The sequence below is a fragment of the Athene cunicularia genome, assembly GCF_003259725.1.
Source record: "Athene cunicularia isolate RWA chromosome 14 unlocalized genomic scaffold, athCun1 chr14_part1, whole genome shotgun sequence".
Taxonomy (NCBI): Eukaryota; Metazoa; Chordata; class Aves; order Strigiformes; family Strigidae; genus Athene; species Athene cunicularia.
Genome location: NW_020799118.1, coordinates 3583030 through 3603230, shown reverse-complemented (window position 1 = coordinate 3603230; position 20201 = coordinate 3583030). Strand labels below are relative to the sequence as shown.

At 40.5% G+C, this 20201-nt stretch overlaps 1 protein-coding gene across 1 annotated transcript in view; it reads left to right on the top strand.

Moving 5' to 3' along the window:
- Window positions 1-18810, top strand: part of EMP2 (epithelial membrane protein 2) — an 18932-nt gene extending 122 nt beyond the window's left edge. Inside the window, exons 2-5 of the mRNA XM_026859072.1 lie at window positions 15736-15847; window positions 16819-16912; window positions 17777-17923; window positions 18515-18810. Of these exons, the coding sequence (XP_026714873.1) occupies window positions 15770-15847; window positions 16819-16912; window positions 17777-17923; window positions 18515-18699 (504 nt within the window). The 5' untranslated portion in view covers window positions 15736-15769 and the 3' untranslated portion in view covers window positions 18700-18810. The remainder of the gene's footprint in view (window positions 1-15735; window positions 15848-16818; window positions 16913-17776; window positions 17924-18514) is intronic.
- Window positions 18811-20201: the final 1391 nt, after the last annotated feature.

Genomic DNA, 20201 nt, shown 5'->3' with positions numbered 1-20201 from the left:
TCTCCACAGGATAGTGCTTTTTTTTTTTTTTTTTAAATGTACTCTAAGTGGAGTTTGCGTATAGTACAATAACGTTTCGTTGGTTTTGGCAGCTGACCCCCCCCAGTGGAAGGAAAACACACTTGTATGTAATTCAGTGCAGATTTCGGTTTATGAGTTTTTGCCAGCGTTAAACGTTTTTCCACTTGAGTCAAACTACAGTTTTAATAAGCCAGTCTGCTTCTCTCACTGGTGGGTGTTTTTTCTGTTTGTAACATCCAACTTAAACGCGGGAGGTTATGTGCCAGATACCAGACAGGCAGCTTTCAGTAACACGGGTTGCTTGTAATATTGAGTATCGAATTTTAGAGGTCAGCTCCTTGTTTGGACATCTCCAGGGAGAATAGTGCTCTGCTGTCCTTTCCTCAGCAGGCATACTCGGGGCTTGCTCTACTCACAGAATGCTGCCTCCAAGAAACCTGCAGTTTGGCCTTTCTGTTAAATTCTTGGCAGAAATACTTTGTTCACATGGTGCAGGAAGGTCTTTTTTTTTCCACAGCACCTGGGAATAATATGTAAATAATCGGTAATTATTGCAGTTGAGCATCTTAGAAGTATCTTCTGGCTTGATGCTGGGCTGTGAAGAAACCCACCAAATAGCTGTAAAATGCCTTAGAGTTTTCTTTAGGAACTTTGGAAGTAAACAGCTGTGGTTGGCTAATTTCCATCAAAAAACAAAAAGTAGCACTTTCTCTTCACTTTACTTTCAGACTCTGTACGTACAGTGCTGGTACATAGTATGTAAAATAAGCTTTCTTGCCTGCCTGAGCAGATGTTTTTTCAGTCAAATAAAATAGTCCGTAATGGCTCTTGCATCCAGACTTGCTCTCTGATGTCGATTTTGAAGGCTTTGCTGACCAGGCAGAGTCGGGTAGTTGAGGAAAAGAGCTGCAAGGCTGGGCTGCCAGGACTGCGATGGCAGGTGGCCGCAGCCATGGACAGGCAGGAACCCACACAAGTGGTGGGGAAATAGTGGGCCTGAGTGCAGTGAGGGAGGAAACCTGAATTGCAGTTTACTGGAGAGTCCAGCTACTTTTAAGTACGAGAGCATGTGACAAATGCCATGCTGAGGAATGCAGCTGGGGTATAGGTACCTACCACAGCTGGTATAATAAAATCAAAGTGGGAGTGGAAACAAAAGTGTGTGGAAGATGTTCACGAGAAGCTCATGGGAGTTTATTCAGTGTGAGATGTAAGGACTTCACCTTTTTCTCAAAAACACTGAAAGCAAGAACTCTTGCTGTCCTCTGCATCCCTTTGTGAACTTGGAGAATAGACTGTTGGGATACCCGGGGGAGTATTCATCCTCCATGCTGAAGAAAGATGTGTACAGATTTTATCGTGTCAGGTGCAAGGCTGAGTTACCAGGTCAGCTCTGCCCAGCCAGGAAACCAGGAGTGATTCTGGTGATAGCCATCAACATTAACTCAAGTTGAAATGCAGTAATACCATGAAAACTCTTAGGAGATGATCAGTTTCTTGTTAGTCTGCTCATTTGAGAAGGAAAATGTTAATGTCATTTAAAGTAAAAATAACATACTATCAGTAGACAAGACACTACTGGTGTTGTATCCTTTATTTGTGGTCTCTGGAAAGACTTCTATCATAAGCACCCAAACAGTGTTGATTATGCTGTGGATCTGCCAGTGAGGGAAAACAGTGTATTCTATTTGCTTACACAGATTGAAAATCTTGTTAATAAAGGAAGTTGTTTGACAGACTGAGCAGGTCAAGACTGAAGGCTGCTGCAACGTCATTCTCTTAGACAAGGGTTCTGGCTCAGTTCTTAGATGCTGTAGTTATTGTTTCTGGCTGACATTGCTTAAAAGCAATTAACATCTCTACCTTCATCTTATACCCACTTTCAGTTACTGCACTCTTCACCCCTTGATTTATTAGCATCTCTCGCTTCACAGTTGCCTTGTATCATTCTCTTACTTCCATTGCCATGGTTCTTTTTTTGTTGCCTTGTTTGTCTCAAGGTTGTTTCCCATGTTGGCGTTCCTACAATGATTAGAAGAATGTTTTACTGATGAGTGCCATATGGATATTTAGAGCGAGACCTTCCCCTGCTTCTGCTAAGTATATTAGTTGTAGTCTTCCTCCTTTCAGAATGCTGTTTCCTTGTCCATTTAAAAACGAGATGGATGGCAGCACAAGGAGACTTTTTTCACTTTATTGGTTTGTGTATATTTTGGTTTTCCACTTACATTTCATGTTCTATTTGTGTCTTGAGCATCATTTAAGACATGACACCACCACATAAATCAGTACAAGAATGTGTTTAGTTAGAGATAAGTAGGTCTCTGGGGACAAGATCTTTTATATTTCTTGCTGGCAGAAGATGTACTTTCCACATCCTACTGCCATGTTCCTGTTGGAAGAAGACCCAGCAGAATGAGGCACTATGTTATGCAGGAATTAATCAGAAAGATATTTACTCTGAAGTGTACCAAACACTTTATATAAAATCCATGCGATGCTTCAGCACAGCCAAATTTGAAAGTAGAAAGGAATGCACAGCTTTTATTGAAATCAGATTGGTCTCAGAGGGAAAGAAGGGGAAGCATAAGCACAGCACTAAGGAATTCCATTCATGGAGCTGTTCAGCATTTGTTAGGGTTTGTTTTTTGGATGCTCAAAGCAAACCAGTGATCCTTGTGGTGGGGTCTCAGTCTTTGCTATTTTTGTGGAAAGCTTTACTATTTTAAAGAGAAGACAGGTTTTTTTAAACCACATCTCAATATGTCAGGTGATGCTTAGGAAGATAAGCATCTTAGTTTTTATATTTTAGAAAATAGATCTTGCTGGGTGGGATTCAAGAGAAAGCCTGATGGCCTGAATTTATCCATCAAAGGAATTATTATTTCTTCACTGAATGGGGAAAATGTAATTACGCCTTTTTATTTTGCCTATGAAGTTTCATGGGCAGGTTTAATGATGGTATGTGCATGCCAGGTGAAGCCTCATAATTTGGGTGTGACCTTAAAATACAACCCTCTGGCTGTGTAGAGATGTTCACAGGAGTCTGTAGGTGGGGCAGAAAGTGGACTGACTCAAACACCCCTTAGAGATGGCTATAGGATATATATTTATGGTTTACTTCACTGACTCTTAAACACCACACTGTGTGTGGAACTGCATGGGTTGCAAACATCCAAGGTGGGCAGCATGAATACTCCCTCACGTTTTTAATGCAGGTGTTAAGTGTCCTGAAATACATGAAAATTATGGCCTTCTTCGAGGCAGAAAGACCTTCCAGAGTCCCCAGACCTCCGTGTGGAGATGCATGTGCTGACGGTGTTCTCTGCAGTCAGTCTGCAGACTCTTCTGGTCTCTAAGGCTGACAGTTCTCAATCCACGGACGCAACAAACCCGCCACTTAATTCAAACACAAAGTCTAGGGACTGCAAGAAGAGTCTAATACAGAGCTGAAGAGAGCTGGCTGAGCCTGCCCATTTATCATGTGCCAGCAGGCTCGACGGGGCATTTACCTGGCACTGTGGCAGCTACGAAGAGCTGTGGCTCTGCAGGGACCCAAGCACTGTTCAGGCAGCCAGGCTGGGCGAGGTGGAGCAGCAGGGTAGTTTCCATAGAGTGTCCAGAGCGTGGAAGAGCCGCACAACGGATGTGCTCAACTGTGCAGTGGAACAAGTGTTAGAAATCCTTTTACCTGAACTGGTGAAGTTCACGTGGCAACCTTTAAATTTTACTTTAATTGCACTAATTACAGATTAGAATGTAAAAATGACATTCTGAAGGTAGGCTGAGTATTATATCCAGTCGTATGCTACAGTATTGCTGTGAAACAAAACAGTAGTAGTTGTGGAAGAGTCTGCTCTTCTTATTTTATAGCCAACTGTTGTGCTGTCAGTAGAGAGGCTTTTTCACATTTGATAGATGATGTGAAATAACTAAACCCCAAATTTCTCAATACAGAGCTAGTCAAAGCCAAATCAAAACAAGCAGTTTGAAAATTTTACAACAGTGAATGTAACAGATTTAATTGCTAGCAATTTCTATAGAGCATCTGCCAAAGTTAATATCAGCTTTCATTTCTACTGAATTAAACGCATTGCTTTCAATCTGGAAAGACAGACCTCTTCTGCCTTTGTTTGTTGGTTAATTAGGTGGAACAACATAAATTACTCAAGCTGTTCTGTTGTATTTGAAATAAACTCTGGTTAAGCAGCAGTCTGTAGTCGGTAGAACTTGGGGTCTGAGATTTGCTCTCAGAATTATAATAATATTTAGAGTTAATGCTGCAGGTGTGCTTTTTTTTTTTTACTTTCTTTGGATCAGAGCGAGGACACATTTAATCTGTCAACCTGATGAAAAGGTCTCGTATTATACTTGGCCTGTCCCTCCCTGCCCTGCCAAGGTATTGAACAGGGACAACCTTGACACCAGAATGTGGCCACACAGTGACTGAGCAGGGGTGAGGCCAGGCCACACCTCAGTTCAGTTATTTGCTTCAGAAGCAGGTTCCCAGGAGGCTTCTCATAGCTTGAATAGCTCATTGGTACACCCCCACGTCATTGTCCCAGCTCCATGAAACGGCTCTCTGATTCCCCGAGGCAGAGGCAGGGCTGTGCCAGCGGGCTGCAGAGAGCTCTGTGGTTCCTGACCACTGCGTTGGGAGGCAACGGTTGCCCTTCGGTCACCCTCAGAAAAGGGGGACAGGCCTCGCTCACTCTTGGTAGCTCTACCACCCACCTGAAAGTGAATCCTCCCTTCAAGCCGGTTGTGTCGTCAGTCCCATGATCACTGCTTGCATTGCTCCACTGTACAGATGAGCGGTCGCACCGCTCCCTGCGTTACCTGATGTCTTTGAAATGCAGGAGAGAATTCAGCAGAGTGCCAAGGGCATGCGTGTCATGCAAAAGCGTGTTGCAAAACATACAGACACCTCAACAAAGCTGTTGGGAGAGCCTTCCCATGAGGGCAGAACTGGAGGGACCTCCTGGGTCACCAGGGCTGTTGCCCTGCCAGCACACTCACGGGATCACGTAATTCCTTTCTGTGGAAGTGGGGCTTTTTTCCCATGCTGTGGTGGTTGTAAAGTTGTTCCAGAACCTGACAGCTCTGAGAGTTAGAATTTCCATCCTAAATGTGCTCACACCTGATTTATAGCCATTTATTTTCATCTTTAGGTTAAACAGTTCTTTTTCCTTCCATGCGTTTGCCTTGACCTGCAAGCAAGTATATCCCCAGTCTGTCTTCATCTTTGAAAACAAACAAGTCAGAACGAGAAGTTCTTGTCTTGTTTAGCTTAGGAAAACAAGCTTTCAGTACCTTTAGACCATCTTGATTGTTAAGAAGGTTTTAATATATACCACGACTGTGTTTAAACTGGTGGTAACTGGTGTACAACTTAACACAGGCTGGCTGAACAGAGAGGATGCACTGAACTTCTAAGCATACAGTTAAACTCTACCCATACATACGTCAAATTACAAACATTTTGTAACGTGTTTTGCAGATGCTCCTGTGAAAGCTGAGAGAATGCATTTATGTTTTGTAAGAAACCAAAAACTACAGTATACAAGCAGTTCCTTCTTTCAAATTACTTCTGGGTTTTCTCAAACAGTATGTGCCCTTTGAGAACTGATCTCTTGAACATATCGACTCCATGAGGTATCTTTCATTAAAGACCAGTTTTCATTAGCATTTTTCCAAAGGCATGTGACTCTCAGCATAAACTGAAGGTGGATGAGCAGATGGTGGAGGGCACCAAGCAATGACTGTGATGAGAATTAGAGATGAATTGTAACCACTTCAGGTGTTATTTAGTAATAAAGCAGCCTGCTTTACACCACTGTGGGTTGTGTTGGGATTTAGAAGCAGACGTACAACAGGTTAAATGTGAGCTTATGATTATCTAGTGTAAGAGTGCAGTTACAAGAAAAAGTGCTTTAGGGAAAAAGACGACTATATAATTACTTCTGAGGAAGATGCTGGTTTGTGCTGCTAGAGGAGGAGTGTCTTTCTGCTGAACACACCAAAACCTCTAAAAAGCAGTTTTGAAAAGATGAAGGCTTAAAGACTATTATTCAAATATGCCTATAATCAAGGGTCTGTCGACCTGTTGTACCTGCTAAATTGTCTTCTCAGCATATAGTGGCTGTAAGATTTCTGTTCGTTTTGCTGGAGTATTTGGATATGTATGTCTTGAATCTTTTAAGCTTGAAGCTGGTTTTTAGGATTTTCAGGTCAGATGTCACAAGGCTCTCTTTCCCCGTAAGTGCCAATTCCCTACCCTGCAACAGGGCATTGTGTTTGTGTTTTCCCATAGGTCCTGCCTGTTTTCCTTCTGCTCAGTCTGCCCACAAAGGCTTCACGGCAGAGTGACTTCCCTCTGCAATGCACACAGTAGGGCCATAGTGAAAGGAGTGCTAGGGCAAGTCTAAACCCAGTCCAAACTTGTTCGCAAATAAATGACTGACAGTTACAGAAGTGGCAGCAATGCTGGCATCCCTAGGTCAAAGTGTTATTAAAAGCATTCCTAAGTAGCTAGAAACATCAGCTGCTTTGGATCTCAGAACTCAAAGCTAGCACTTTGCATTTTTGCTGCAATTTTTTTCTTGTTTTTGTTTGGAAGTGTATGGGATAGGAGGGTTATAATTTCCCAAAATTTAGAGTTCTGGCTTAATAGCATAGATCTAATGAGGAGGACAGGGTGAGGAGGAATGGAGGGAGTCCAGGGAAGATCTGCCAGACCTAACTGTAAGCATGGTCTATTCTACCTGTGGTAGCTAGGTAGGGTTTCTGTTCATAAACACTAAGATTTAGTGTTCATGAAATGGGTTCAGAGAGAGCTGAGAGGGTGCTTCAGTATCCCCTCACACATAGGTGATAGGTAGTCCAAGAACATGAGCTTATTCACTCTAAGTTTACTGTTCTAGCAGTCCCACACAGTACCAATAGGATGGACAAAACGCAACCGCCATAATAACAAAAGGCTTTATTAAGCTGTAGGTGCAAATCTGTGTTAGTCTTGGTACACATAAAAAGCAGAAAAGATTTTCTGAAAGAAGCAGGATAAAAACCAGGTCATACTTTGCCAGTTTGTCTCCAAGCCCCTGTACTTCATTATCAAAATACAACAGGCCAACTGCTTTAATTGTGATGAGTCCTAACACAGCCTGCTGCAAGGGCACCAGCAAATCTAGATCTGGCAGAATGACCCTGCTTTCATTTTCTGCCATTGATTTAAGAAAGCATAAATGCTGTAATTCAAATAGAGCTCTAGAAAATACTGTGAATTAATTTTTGCTGTATTGATTTTTTTTTTTTTTTTTGCTTACATGCAGTGATTGTGTGCAAGGAACATTGTTTCATTTCCTTCTGATTTCCTTACTTTGTGATGAAGGACTTTGAAAAGCAGCTGGAAGTGTAAGTGAGAAGCTCTCTTCCTTCCACATAAAATAGGTTGCACAAAGAGCTACAGGCTTGAGTGTGTTCTCAATTAACCAATTGCTCGTAAGCAAAAAGAGCTGATCGTGTTTGTGTGGTCTAGGGGCTGACAGGAGACTTGGCCCTCTTGATTCCATGTCCAGTGTCAAACAGGGGCCCAACATTTTATTTCTTGAAGAGTGTACATTGTTCTTCACGCTTAGCTTCATGCCAGGAAAATACCTGGTGGGAGCCCGTCTGCTGTGTAGACTTACTCGTATTTTGCACTTCCCTCCCAGGTTCCCATTCAATGTTGTAGAGGTCTAGTCAGAACCAACCAGCACTTCTTGGAGGTTTTCTACCTGGCTGAAGAGCTCACTGGTTGAAAGAGGACATACTGTTTCTGTACTGACTGTTAGATTTGTAATACCTGAGCATGAAAACAGATCAGAATTTGAATCTACACCTGAACATGAAGAACAGGTCAGCTAGGGTCCAGTTCTACAATATATTTGATTCCCTAAGAACAGAATATTTAAGCACAGGGACTTCCACATCTGTTGGTAGACTGATATTTTTAATTACTGAATTACACTTATAAATAAGACTTTAATAAAAGAAAAAAAACCAATTTTCTGTGTAGTTTGTACACCTGTGAGCTCTAACAATAGCAGCTCACTTAATTTACCAGAGAACTATCAATACATTTCTCAGGGATGACTGGCAGCAAAACCTTTGCATGCTGTTTATAAATCTACATGCAGTGTTAGCTTCAAGATCAGCACTCCTGCCCTATGAAATGTTTAAAGGCTGATTCCTTAAAGTAAGGCTCCCGAGTCATAATCTCAAATAGAACTAGATTGCTTTAGTTGTATTTTATTTTCTTTTCCAATAGGCATTGATGACCCAGGAAAATTTAAGAAAGGTGCAGGGATGTGCTTATCCTTTTCAGACATCTCCTTGTATGATGGAAGGATTCTTCTGTAGCTGACATGGAAAGGGTCCAGATGTGTCACAGCTGGGCTGTGTGCAGAGCAGCACCCAGGGGTGCAGAGGAGTGCTGGGGACAGTGAGGAGGGGCTGTTGTGCTGGGCACCTGTGTCAGGCCAGCTGTGCACCTCGGGCGGGTAACCCTGCGGCAACAAAAAATGACAGACAGGAGATCCAGTGGAAATGACTCCAGTGATGGATTAATGTACAGATACCACAGACCGTGAATAGGGTCAGAGCAGTAGTCAGCTTGGAGAAAATTGGAAGGGCAAAGTGTAGAAAGAAAGTATGAGTTTGGATATTACCTGCCTTGTTTTAAGGAATATCACTCAGTAAATTGTATCTTGTAATGCTGGTGTTCCCAACTGTTAAATTAACCCAGGCAGAAGGAATAATGAAATTGGAGAAATTTGTTTCAACTAGTATAACTATTCCCTTGGTGTTAAATTTCCTGATTTTCTTGTCCTTTATGTTGTTTGATAGTTAGGCGTTAGAGGATTTCTGAAATCCTCAAAGCTTCTGCCAGTTTGTGAGAAACTCTGCTGTCTTAACTTCTTTGGTCTGAACCAAAAGGGTTCCGGTTCTGAGAATCACACGGGAAAAACAGAACCCTTCATATTTGGTAAAAGAAAGAAAAATGTTAACAGTATCACTCTGTTCCTTATAAACCAGGGAAATTTATGCAAGTTTAGAGACATTCGTACAGGCAAAACATGAGCCAAGTCCCGAGTTCTCTATCATGAGATGTGGCACAGGAACACTGAGCAAAACGAAGTGTTTATCATGTAAATCCAAACATCTTTATGATGCATCACAAGATGACAGACTTCTCATGCCACCAGTATACAAAGCTTTTTCTTCTAACTTCACATATACAGACTTAATTATAGCACCGAGGGGCAGAAGAATTGATAATTAAGAAGGCTTGCTTTGATTTAGTTTTACACCAGTGACCTCAAGAAAGTTCAGCTGAATCGAGTGCTTATTGATGGCCCAAAGACCTGCTGTTCTAGTTGCAATGAAAAATCTGTGTGCAGAAAGCTGCAGGTATGGTAACTTGTTCAGCAGGATCCTCTACCCCTTCTTTTGGGTGTGTCTTTTCAGCACACTGTATGTGGGTGACGAGCAGTCTGCACACCTCCTGCCTGGGTCTGTGCAGAGCAGGAGCTGTTCTGCAGTGTTTTCACCATGTTTCTAGGAGTATAAACCCAGATTGTCTGTGTTGAGATCTTGTTCATACATGGACTCAGATGAAGATGATACAAAAAACCTGACTCTATCTTAGGAAGGGAGTGCAGCAAACAGTGTTATAGGATAAGCTTTAGCCTTCTCAGTGCAAGTGAGCACGGGATAAACACACTGTACTATGCACATGTTTCTCTGTTTGCAAAAATCAAGTATGCACAAACATGAGAAGTAGTCTGGCAGCAGAATTTAACTGCATGGGAAGAAATGAAAGCATGGGTTGATGGCATCTGGGCTGGCAAGTGATGATAAACCTCTGCTAAGAACTGTCAAAGACAGACTTTTCCTTTTTGCTTGCTTGCTGTACTAAACAGCAGAAGACAAAAAATCAAATAGGCATGTTTCTTTGTACTGCTGGACATTAAAGATAAACTTTATCTTAAAGATAAACTGAGGCGCTTTTTTTTGCAGGGGGTGTGAAGTCTGACATAGGGAGGCAATTCAGTTTTGTAATGGGTTTGCTTACTATGATAGAGAAATGTCGGGAACCCTGGACTGGATACCTATTTTTTACTTTGCAGTTCTGTGACTGTCATACTACTTTATCTTGTGGAAAGGTACTTGGCTCTGCAGGTCTAGAAGATGATAGCAGAGGCCCTTCTGAGCCACCTCAGAGGTAGCCACCTCTCTCACCTATGAGAGCACATCAGGCTCTCATCACGGAAGTGCAAATTATTGCTTCCAATAATCTGTATTACTGAAAAGATTAGTGTGACTGGTGTATTTATCCTCACTGTGCAAAATGAGGTAGCACTGGAGCATTACACAGGAACTCTTCTTCTGCACTAATTGAAAAAAATCTTTGTTGTTAATGTAACTGGCCTTCTGTTTTCTATGTGTTTTGTGGAAGTATCTTGCAACTTAACAGCATTTGTTGGGAAACCTTACTACCACAGCAAATCTGGATGTGTTCAGTAGGATTCTCATAACTTACTCTTTCTGGATTCAGTGGCAGTCTGCACTTCTAATTTATCTGTACCTGTGCATTCCTGCCTTACAACATACTTTGTAAAGTGGTATTAAATGCTGAGTCTCGCAGTCAAAGAATTCACGTTGACATCCAATGTCATTCTTACTATAACCCTAAAATCTGTTTTTAATGTCACATGTGATGAGCTGAGTAAAATTTTTTGTTCTCTTTTGTCAGAGCTTTGCTGGAGATTAGTACGGATTGACAGGAGAACAGAGCTGGAAGGGGCCTCTGGAGGTCTCATGTCCAGACTCCTGCTCCAAGCAGGGAGTTAGTTCAGGATGCTCTGAGCCTTGCTTCATTTAAGTCATGATGTCCACAGTTATGGAGATCCCACAGCCTCTTGGGCCCTGTTCCAGTACTTAATCATACCCACTGAATGCAATTAATATGTTTTATTCCTTGTTGCAACTTGTTAGTGTTGCCTCTAGTCTTTTCATCATGTACTTCTGAGAAGAGTGGCTCCATCATCTCTATTAAAAGACAACTATAGTGTGTGCAGAAAACTTCTGTGTATGTGTGTATGTGTAAAAACTATTAAAGAATTCAAACCATTTTGGGGAATCATGAACAATATTAGTTGCATCGACCCAGTCTTCATCCATGTCTAAAGGCAATGTACTTAGAAATCATAAACACCTTGACTTGGGAGCATAGCACATATTACTTCAAATGACTGAAAGTAAAAAAATTACTCTGCCCAGGAAGCCTTTTTTGATCAATAAAAAAAAAATTCTTACCTATAATCAAGAGACTAAACCAGAAGAGTTGAGAAATGGGTCATTTAAGAGCAACATTCCTGTAAGAGCAAGAAACCTTTTCCTGGCAGCATGTGTTAACACCGATAACAGCACTGTGCTTCCAAAGCTGCAAAACAGCAATGGAAGAAGATACTCCAGATTCCCTGTCACCTCGCCCAGTGATACCCAAGTTTTACTTGAAGAACCTGGTCATTTCTGTCAATCTTCTTAATATAATTGTTTGTAGATTGTTGTTCAGCACAACAGTACAAAGTACTAGATTCCCAGATTTATGTGATTTAAAAATTTATTTTCTGTTCTAATTAACAACCCCTTTTAAGCAATATTTTCTTGTGGCTGCATAAATTAAATGTAAGAGATGATGGTATTTTAATCTAACCCGCATTGCTGGTTGTTCTGTTGAGCAGAATAGTTCAGCTAGGTTAAACAGGAGTGCTAGCTTATTTGTTCTTGCAGGTACCCTCCATTTTGAAAGAGCAAGGCAAAAGCCACTGCCAGGTGGCATGCTGTTGGTTTGGCAAGCTTCCCCAGGGGTTTCAGCTGCTGCTAAAAGAACCGGGAACAATTGTGAACCTGAAGAGAGCCCTTGAGAAATGGTGAATAAGAAACCAAGAAGACTACAGCTAGTATGCAGAATAGGATGTTACCAAAGTGTTTGGTTAGTAATAAATTATTAAAGTAAGAATTCTGAATGTTAATGCAAACAGCGTTCTCAGAAATTCTCCACGTGAAACCGTATCTGTGTCCTTCCCTTCCTCACAGAGGGAGGAAAGGAGCTGCTTGCTGCTAGGAGAGATACCCAGGCAGGCTGTCCTGAGGATCGGGGAAGGATGAGCTGCTTGCTGAGTGAGTGGAAGGATCTTGAGTCTCCAAAATAAACTTTTTAATTCCAGCATTGTCTGGAGCCGAGGAGGACTGGTTGCTAATAGTCCCCCCTGAGAGATGAAGTCGAGGATTTCTGCCTTGAGAGGGATGCAGATACTGTAGGAGCTTCTGTGTCATTGCTAGCTGCATCTTAGAAGGGAGCTGCTCTTTGCACAGACTATGTAGAGTTTAGCTGGAAGACCCTCCTCCCCTCATTACTCCTTGTGCAGGCTGTGATGAACCAGGGACAATCCTTGGTGTCCATGGGAAGAGAAAGTTGCTAGGGGTGATTGATATCCACAGATCTTTCTGTGCACTTCTGAGATCGCTGCTCAGGCATGACAGATTGGGTAACAAGTTCTTGTTGTCTTTTACTGGTACTAATTACTAGGAATTGGTCTGTCTTCCTCCTTTCCCTCAGCATATTTAATTCTCATATCTGTGTATAGTTGTAGCACTGTGTGCACAGAAGCTGTAGCTGCTCATGAAGGGAGCCATTGCCAGCAAGTCAGGAGGAGATGCTTAAAAATGGCTGTTAGGAAGGTTTTTCAGAACAGAAACATCAAACTATTCTTACTGTCCTTTATTTTTTTGTAAAGACAAAACAAAAAAGCTCTTTCATTCACCCGTGGCTTTATTTGGGTAAAACATAAAATATCTTCTCCTCATCACCCATAGATGTTTATCCATCCTGTTTGAAACACTTCTGTTTATGGCTGAAAGCAGTAGAACAAAAACATTCACTTGGTTGAAGATTAAGTGGATTTTTCTATGCTGGCAAGTCTTGATTTTGCAAGATTGGTTTTAATTAGCTTACATTTTTCTGTCTCTCTTACTTTATGATGCTTCATGTAATAAGATGAAATTGTATTGTTATTCTTAAAATAATACTGAGTACAATTTGATTCTCTCTCCTTATATGGCAGATGACTGTTGCATTATTGTCTTAGATACCATCTGTGCAACAAATGAAACTCAGAAAAAAACCCAACCACAAGACAGGAGAGTGCTGTGTGAAGACTGATACATTTCACAATGAAAATATTTTGATGTGGCATTATACAAAACCACAAAATATATTTATTTTCGTTCTTCCTCCCCTTCATTCAAGAAAGGCTCGATAGAGAGCCATCAATGACATTTCTAGAAGCAGAACTAGATTCAGGGGATCTTGACTCATGCAGCAGAATCGACTCTTTGGAGGAAATTACCACTTGTGTTCTTTGTGGTGGCTGAGAAGGCAAAGTTTAACAGTGAGAAAATGGGAAGGAGTAAGAACTTGAGTAGCTGCTTTCCTTATTTTAGGATTTGACTTAGCTTTCCCATACAGTCATTCCAATTAGATATGGATATAAGGTTATCCAATCAATTTTCCTTTTCTCAAAAGCACTTTAATACTGCTTGGCTTTGTGCTTGTTATAACACAGTACTGCAGTGAAACACTATACTGCGGTGTAGATGTAAAGGATTAGTCTGGAACTTCTAGTCTCTATTCAGTCTGTTTCTATGCTGTCATCTTTTTGTTAAAGTTTTGCCAGAGCAGTTGTATTTTGGCTTGATGACAATGCCAGTGGAGCTGCTTTAAAAATGCTGTCAAAGTAGTCCTTTTATTTGGTTCAGTTCTCCATGTGGTTCATGATTCCAGTAAATGGCAGTAGGGTAGAGAGGGATAGACCTAAAAAAATCATAGAAGTCTTCTGGATGTTGGCTGCATTACGTGAATGGGATCATTTGACATAAGAATGTGTCTGTTGTGGTTTAACCCCAGCCGGCAACTGAGCCCCACACACTTGCTCACTTCCCCCTGATGGGATGGGGGAGAGAATCAGAAGAGTAAAAGTGAGAAAACTCATGGGTTGAGATAAAGGTAATTTAACAGGTAAAGCAAAAGCCCTGCACAGAGGGAAAGCAAAAGCAAAACAAGGGATTCATTCCCCACTTCCCACGGGCAGGCAGGGGCTCAGCCCTCCCCAGGACAGCCGGGCTCCATCACACCTCACAGGGACTTGGGCAGACAAACGCCATCGCTCCGAACGTTACCCCTTGCTCCTCCTGCCCCAGCTTTATCTGCTGAGCATGACGCCCCATGGGCTGGGATGTCTCTTGGGTCAGTCGGGGTCAGCTGTCCCGGCTGTGTCCCCTCCCAGCCCCTTGTGCCCCCCCAGCCCCTCGCTGCTGGGGTGGGCTCAGAGGCAGAAAAGGCCTCGACTCTGTGTAAGTGCTGCTCAGCAGCAACAAAAACATCCCGGTGTTACCAACACTTTCCAGCACAAATCCAAAACTATCTACTATGCAGACAATAAACTCTATCCCAGCTAAAACCAGCAGCGTGTCCAAAGCAAAGAAAGTGGAGAACCATGCATTAATGTACTGATGAGTGACAACATGCAGATAATGCTACAGAATGGTGCACATTAAATGCAAAGAAAGCATCTGCAAGACTGCAGATTCCTTAGAGAATATAGCATATACTAATTGGCAAGCATTTTTAGACAAGAAGAAAAAAGTAATAGATACACCAAGCAATTGGACATTTCTATGTATCAGCAACAGTAGTTTTCCCTAACCTATTTGTTATGTGCCCACAGATTTCTTGGGAATGCCAGTTTAAATAGAGTTTGTGGTTCCTTCGTACAAAATAATTTTTTTTTATTTGAGATGTAAATGGTAATAAATGGGTTAGATAGGATATGAAGATAATAGGTAGATTAGAAAGAGTATTAAGTGACTGAATGTAAAATAACTAACTGGGTTATTACATGACTGATGGGTTTATTCAACCCTACCAGTCAGAGCAATGTACTGGAGAAAAATGTGGCCTTAAGTCATTCATCAATGGATAAAACTTGGAAGCATATGAACAAAGGACAACTTACATGAGACCTAAGTTACAATATAGCTATTACTAAATCTAGGAGGTAGTTCTTGATGCACTTAATTTTGTTCTACAAGCATCCTTTTGAAACCTGTGTTTCTTCCTACTTTGAAAGCACCATTGAAACAAGACCTTACTTACTATAGCCAGTGGACATTCTAGCATCACATGCAAATAAGGCTGTAATTTGAAAAGTATTTCTCTAAAATATCTCTAAAAGCCAGCATGAAAGAGTTGTATATCGTTCCTGGAGAAGCACACAAAAAGTTTACTCACTGCAGCCATCCCACTGGCAGGTTGCAAAATGCATCTCTTGGCTTCCTCTCAAGTTGTGATTCATTTTGACAGCAGTGATGCTATATAACAAACAGAAAGCTGTTAATGCTGATGTAAAGTCTGTTTAAGTGAAATTTGCCGGAGAAAGAACAGGTGCTGTAGACTGAAGCTGCATACAATGTTCCTGACTCTAACAGCACCTCACTCTGAAATACGCTCACACGGACCTTGAGTACTCACAGCCACAGTGAAGTAGCGTAATGACAGGTTGATCCACTGACAGCTTTTAAACTGTTCATATACGCTCTTATTTTTAACAGATTTATCTCTGACTAAAGCCTCCGCAGACCAAGGATGTTGATTCTTCTGGCTTTCATTATTGTGTTTCACATAACCTCAGCAGCACTGCTGTTCATCTCAACTATTGACAATGTAAGTGTCTTGTCTTCTCTTTTTCACTCAAACACACAGGTGTTTCTTTGCTTCATAAAAATGAAGTTACTCTTCTCTAGTTGTCTTCAGCTTGTTTATTGAAAGCATATAACTTTGTTAGGCACACTGGTCTCCTTATAGCTTTTTGTAACAAAAATACCTTGAATACATGTTTCTGGTACACATGGATTCCAAGCCTGTGCAAGTACATGCCCTGTATTTGTATGGCATCATGTTACAAGCTCATGTTATGCAGCTAAATCTTCTCCCCTATGAGACACTTGGCCAGGGAAAATTTACAGATACTACCATGCTTGCAGGGTAGATATGGGACTTGGTTCATCTTGTTCAGTCACTGTAGTACCATTCTGCATTAAATGTTAACACACCAAATTAGAAATACCACAGGAGGATCTTAATTTGTCACTGGCCACTTCCAGTCCAATGCCATAGGTACACACTGCGTTTTTACACTGACAGCACAGCTACATTAAATTGGGATTAATTCAATTGAGTGTCAGGAACCAGAAGATTTATAAAGGGCTTCTGTTTCATAGATGTGTACCCTGCTAGTTCCTGTGAATTAAAAAATGCTGTATCTTTAAAGAGCTTTACATACTAAACAGGATCTGGATGAACAAAGCAGGTGTCTTAAGGAGTGAGCAATCACTGACTATCCAAAATCTCTGCCCGAACAGTTGAAAATCCTTTGTCCTTCGGGACGTTTAAGATTGCTATCCATTCCCTTTTCTACTTCGGACAGGTCTAAAATGAAAATTACATCTGAATAATAATATACCCCTTATTCCAAAATGCCATTAGATCTCAAATTTAGTTTGAGTGGTTAAGCGTCAAAAATGAACAGAAATTTGTTCTAGCAGATGTGTCTGATCAGGAGATACTTGGACAACTAAGGAGTTTTGTGGGGTTTTTTTGGTTTCTTTTCCTGTAAGAGCCCTTTTATTTTGCAGGCCTGGTGGGTAGGAGATACTTTTTCTACAGATGTCTGGAGAGTGTGTGACACAAATACTAGCACCTGTATGGCTATTACTGATCAGTTCAGAGGTGAGTGTCTTTCTGTGCCCATTTCTCAGATCCTTTATCAGGAGATCTGGGGAAATCGCTATGAAATTTGCAGGAGCAATATCTTTCTTCAAAAATCTGCATGATCTAACTACTCAGATCTTCTAAAAACTTTAATACTGGCTTTTTATTTCATAAAAGCAAGCTGTTCTAACAAGTTATGTAAGAGGAAAACAGAAGGAACTGTCAGATGCACTTGAAAGCCCAGTGCAAGAGAGTAAATACAAACAACTAACAACGAGTGCTGAAGAGTTCTTTAAAAATCAGATCAGGTAAAAACAGTGACTTAATCTGAAAGTGTGGCTGAAGTGAGAATTTGCCTCAGAATCGAACTTTAACTTTCAAAGAAGAACCTAAAAATACTGGCTGAATACAGGAATGGGGGAAAAGTGTAAGAACGTCAGAACACAAGCTGGAGTTTTACAAAGAGGACAATATATGGCACAGCCTAATATCCTGCTTTACAAAAAATAAATCTCAACTATTACATTTACTTTATTTCTACACTTTCAGTCTTTGTATATATTAAAGATCTAGATGATTTGAAGAGCTATGTGCCCATAAAGTAGCTTTGCTTTTTGAGCATCGAGTTGGTTTAGGGCATATCTATGCTGCAATGAGATGATCTCTTTGGTATTTTTAATGTTTTATGAAAAGCTTTTGAAAGTCCTGAAACCACTGGCTGTATTAATACCAAGGAAGCAGAGAAGAACCAGCATAGGCACTGCATGCACAACTGGTGTGCTGGATGAACTCCTGCTTATAGAACATGGCTCTGCCCCTCATTGCAGGAGTAGGCAAAGAGAGAAACTGTACTTCTAATCAAGGCTGCTTTTGTTTTTGCAGAATATCAATCAATTCAGGCTGTTCAGGCCACCATGATCCTATCTACTATTTTCTGTTGTGTGGGATTTCTGGTTTTCATTCTTCAACTCTTCCGTCTAAAGCAAGGAGAAAGATTTGTGTTAACCTCTATTATCCAGCTCCTGTCATGTGAGTGATTTTTCAACACTTGTGACTTTAATGATGTTTACACAAAAGTAGGAAGGCGAAGGGGGAAAATGGTTCAAAAACAATAAGCTGCATGAGAAATTTGTAGGGCTCTTGAGGCCATAGCTTATTCTTCATATTTGTTTAAACAGTGAACTGCTCCACTCGGTACTGTTTAGGCAATTAAAACATGGATGACATCACTGCTCAGAATAAAGTAATTTAAACTTTGAAGGGAAAGAATCTGAGATTCTGAACTTCTTGAACAAATTAAGTAACTCTGTAATTGTTATAGGCAGGTACTCCCTTAATTTTTTGTTAAGTCTTTAAAACTATCCAGATGTTTAGATTCATTTTGTGTTCACTGCAAATGACATAAGTACATAACAGCACTTGAAATCTAATCCATGCCAAAGAAACTGAAAACGTGTCCTGAAATGCTCCCAGTTTAGTTTGAGGATGGAAAATGAGTGTCTGTAAAAAAAAAAAACCACATTGGGGGAAGCAGCTGATGGAAGAGAGCTGCTGAATAGTTGTTATACATATTGATAATATTTTAAGATGGTAAACTTTACCTTTTTCTTCCTCCTCCAGGTCTGTGTGTTATGATTGCAGCTTCCATTTATACAGATAGGCATGAAGAACTACACAAGAGCCATCAATATAGCATGGAAGTTTCTGAAGGCCAGTACGGCTATTCCTTCGTCTTAGCCTGGATTGCATTTGCCTTTACTCTGATCAGTGGTGTTATGTACCTAGTATTAAGGAAGCGTAAATAAATGTCAGCAGCTAGTTATTTCTGTCACTACAGTACAAAACCAAATTCCAGTAACCATTTTGTATATAATCTTTTACATGGTTTTGTAGTAAAGCTATTGTTTGTCTAAAAATGTACTGTGTTCTTGATATAAACAGAATAAAAAAAAAATGGCAGGTTTAATGGAATGCCTGGCACCTACAAGACAGGGGTCTGAGCAGGACAGGGCCAAGTTGTTTCTCTTACATATTTCATCATCAGAAAGGGTTTTCCCTTTATTAGACGTTAACAGTTTGTTCCTGGCCTTTAGTAGATTACAAATGAAGCACATGCAAATTAATTTGTAAGCAATATGCTAACTATATTCCTGAACCAGATGTATTCCTTTGGGATGGGTTAAATACAAGAGGAGTAAAAGATGAGGCCCAGATCACAGTGGAAAAGCAAACAATTCTAAAAGCCCAAAGCTGCACTCGGTGCGTCTGTTCTGGCAGAGGACTAGTGTTCTCTTATTTATAATGTGCAGTAAGTGTCATCAAGCTTTTATTAAAACCACTTGCTTTGCAAAAGTAAACAACTCCTTTTTGTACTCCAGAAAATTATTTCCTTTCACATTTAATTTAAGCATACAACTTGGGACTGGAATAGTCTGAGCAGTAACAACTACCCCACTCAAGTGCTCTATCCCTTTATTTTTGCATTGTATATAGTCTTTCTGTAAGGAAGAAAAGGGAAAAAAAAAAGCATTACCTTGCCCACATCTGCAGATTTCTAAGGAAATTAGTGATCAAGCAATGCTAAGTTTATGATTTTATGGCAAAACTCAACGTGTTTATTACACCGGGCTTTTATTATATAGTGATTTCATGGTTAATATATCATTTACAAAAGCATTCCCCATTAGGAAATTGGCCTTTAAAATAAATTTCTTTGTGGATTTTACTTCAAATAAACACTCCTACTAAATCAGAGTGCAATTAACTATGCTTACGAATTTCAGGATAGTTTTTCAAGATAAAATGACTTGGTTATTTTTATTTTTCAACAATTTTGGGAGATGAATCTGTACTGTAATGCCAGGCTTAACTGCTCAGCAGTGTAAAACTGGCTTTGGCTGATGGTGATTCTGGAGTGGGGAGATCAGTATGGACAATGAATCAAGTGACTTTTTCTGGTTAGTCACAGCTTTGATGCTTAAATATAGATTTGACTTTGGAAAAGCACTAGCCATTTATGTATTTCAGTATATTCACCACAGCTGTCCCAATATACAGACAATAAAAAAATAAATAGGTTTTGAATGAGGTCTTACACTTAATATAGAACAAATTCATTATTACAAAGTAGTGTAGCTCTATTTAAATTGATACTTACTGCATTATACATCAGCTGGTGGTCTGACCCATTCCTTCAGATAATTCATCCTTGATTTCTCACAAAGTAAAACTTCAGGTGAATTAACAGTATAGGAACTGTCTCCAACATGAGTAACAGGTTGTATAGCTTCATATCCATTCCTTGAAC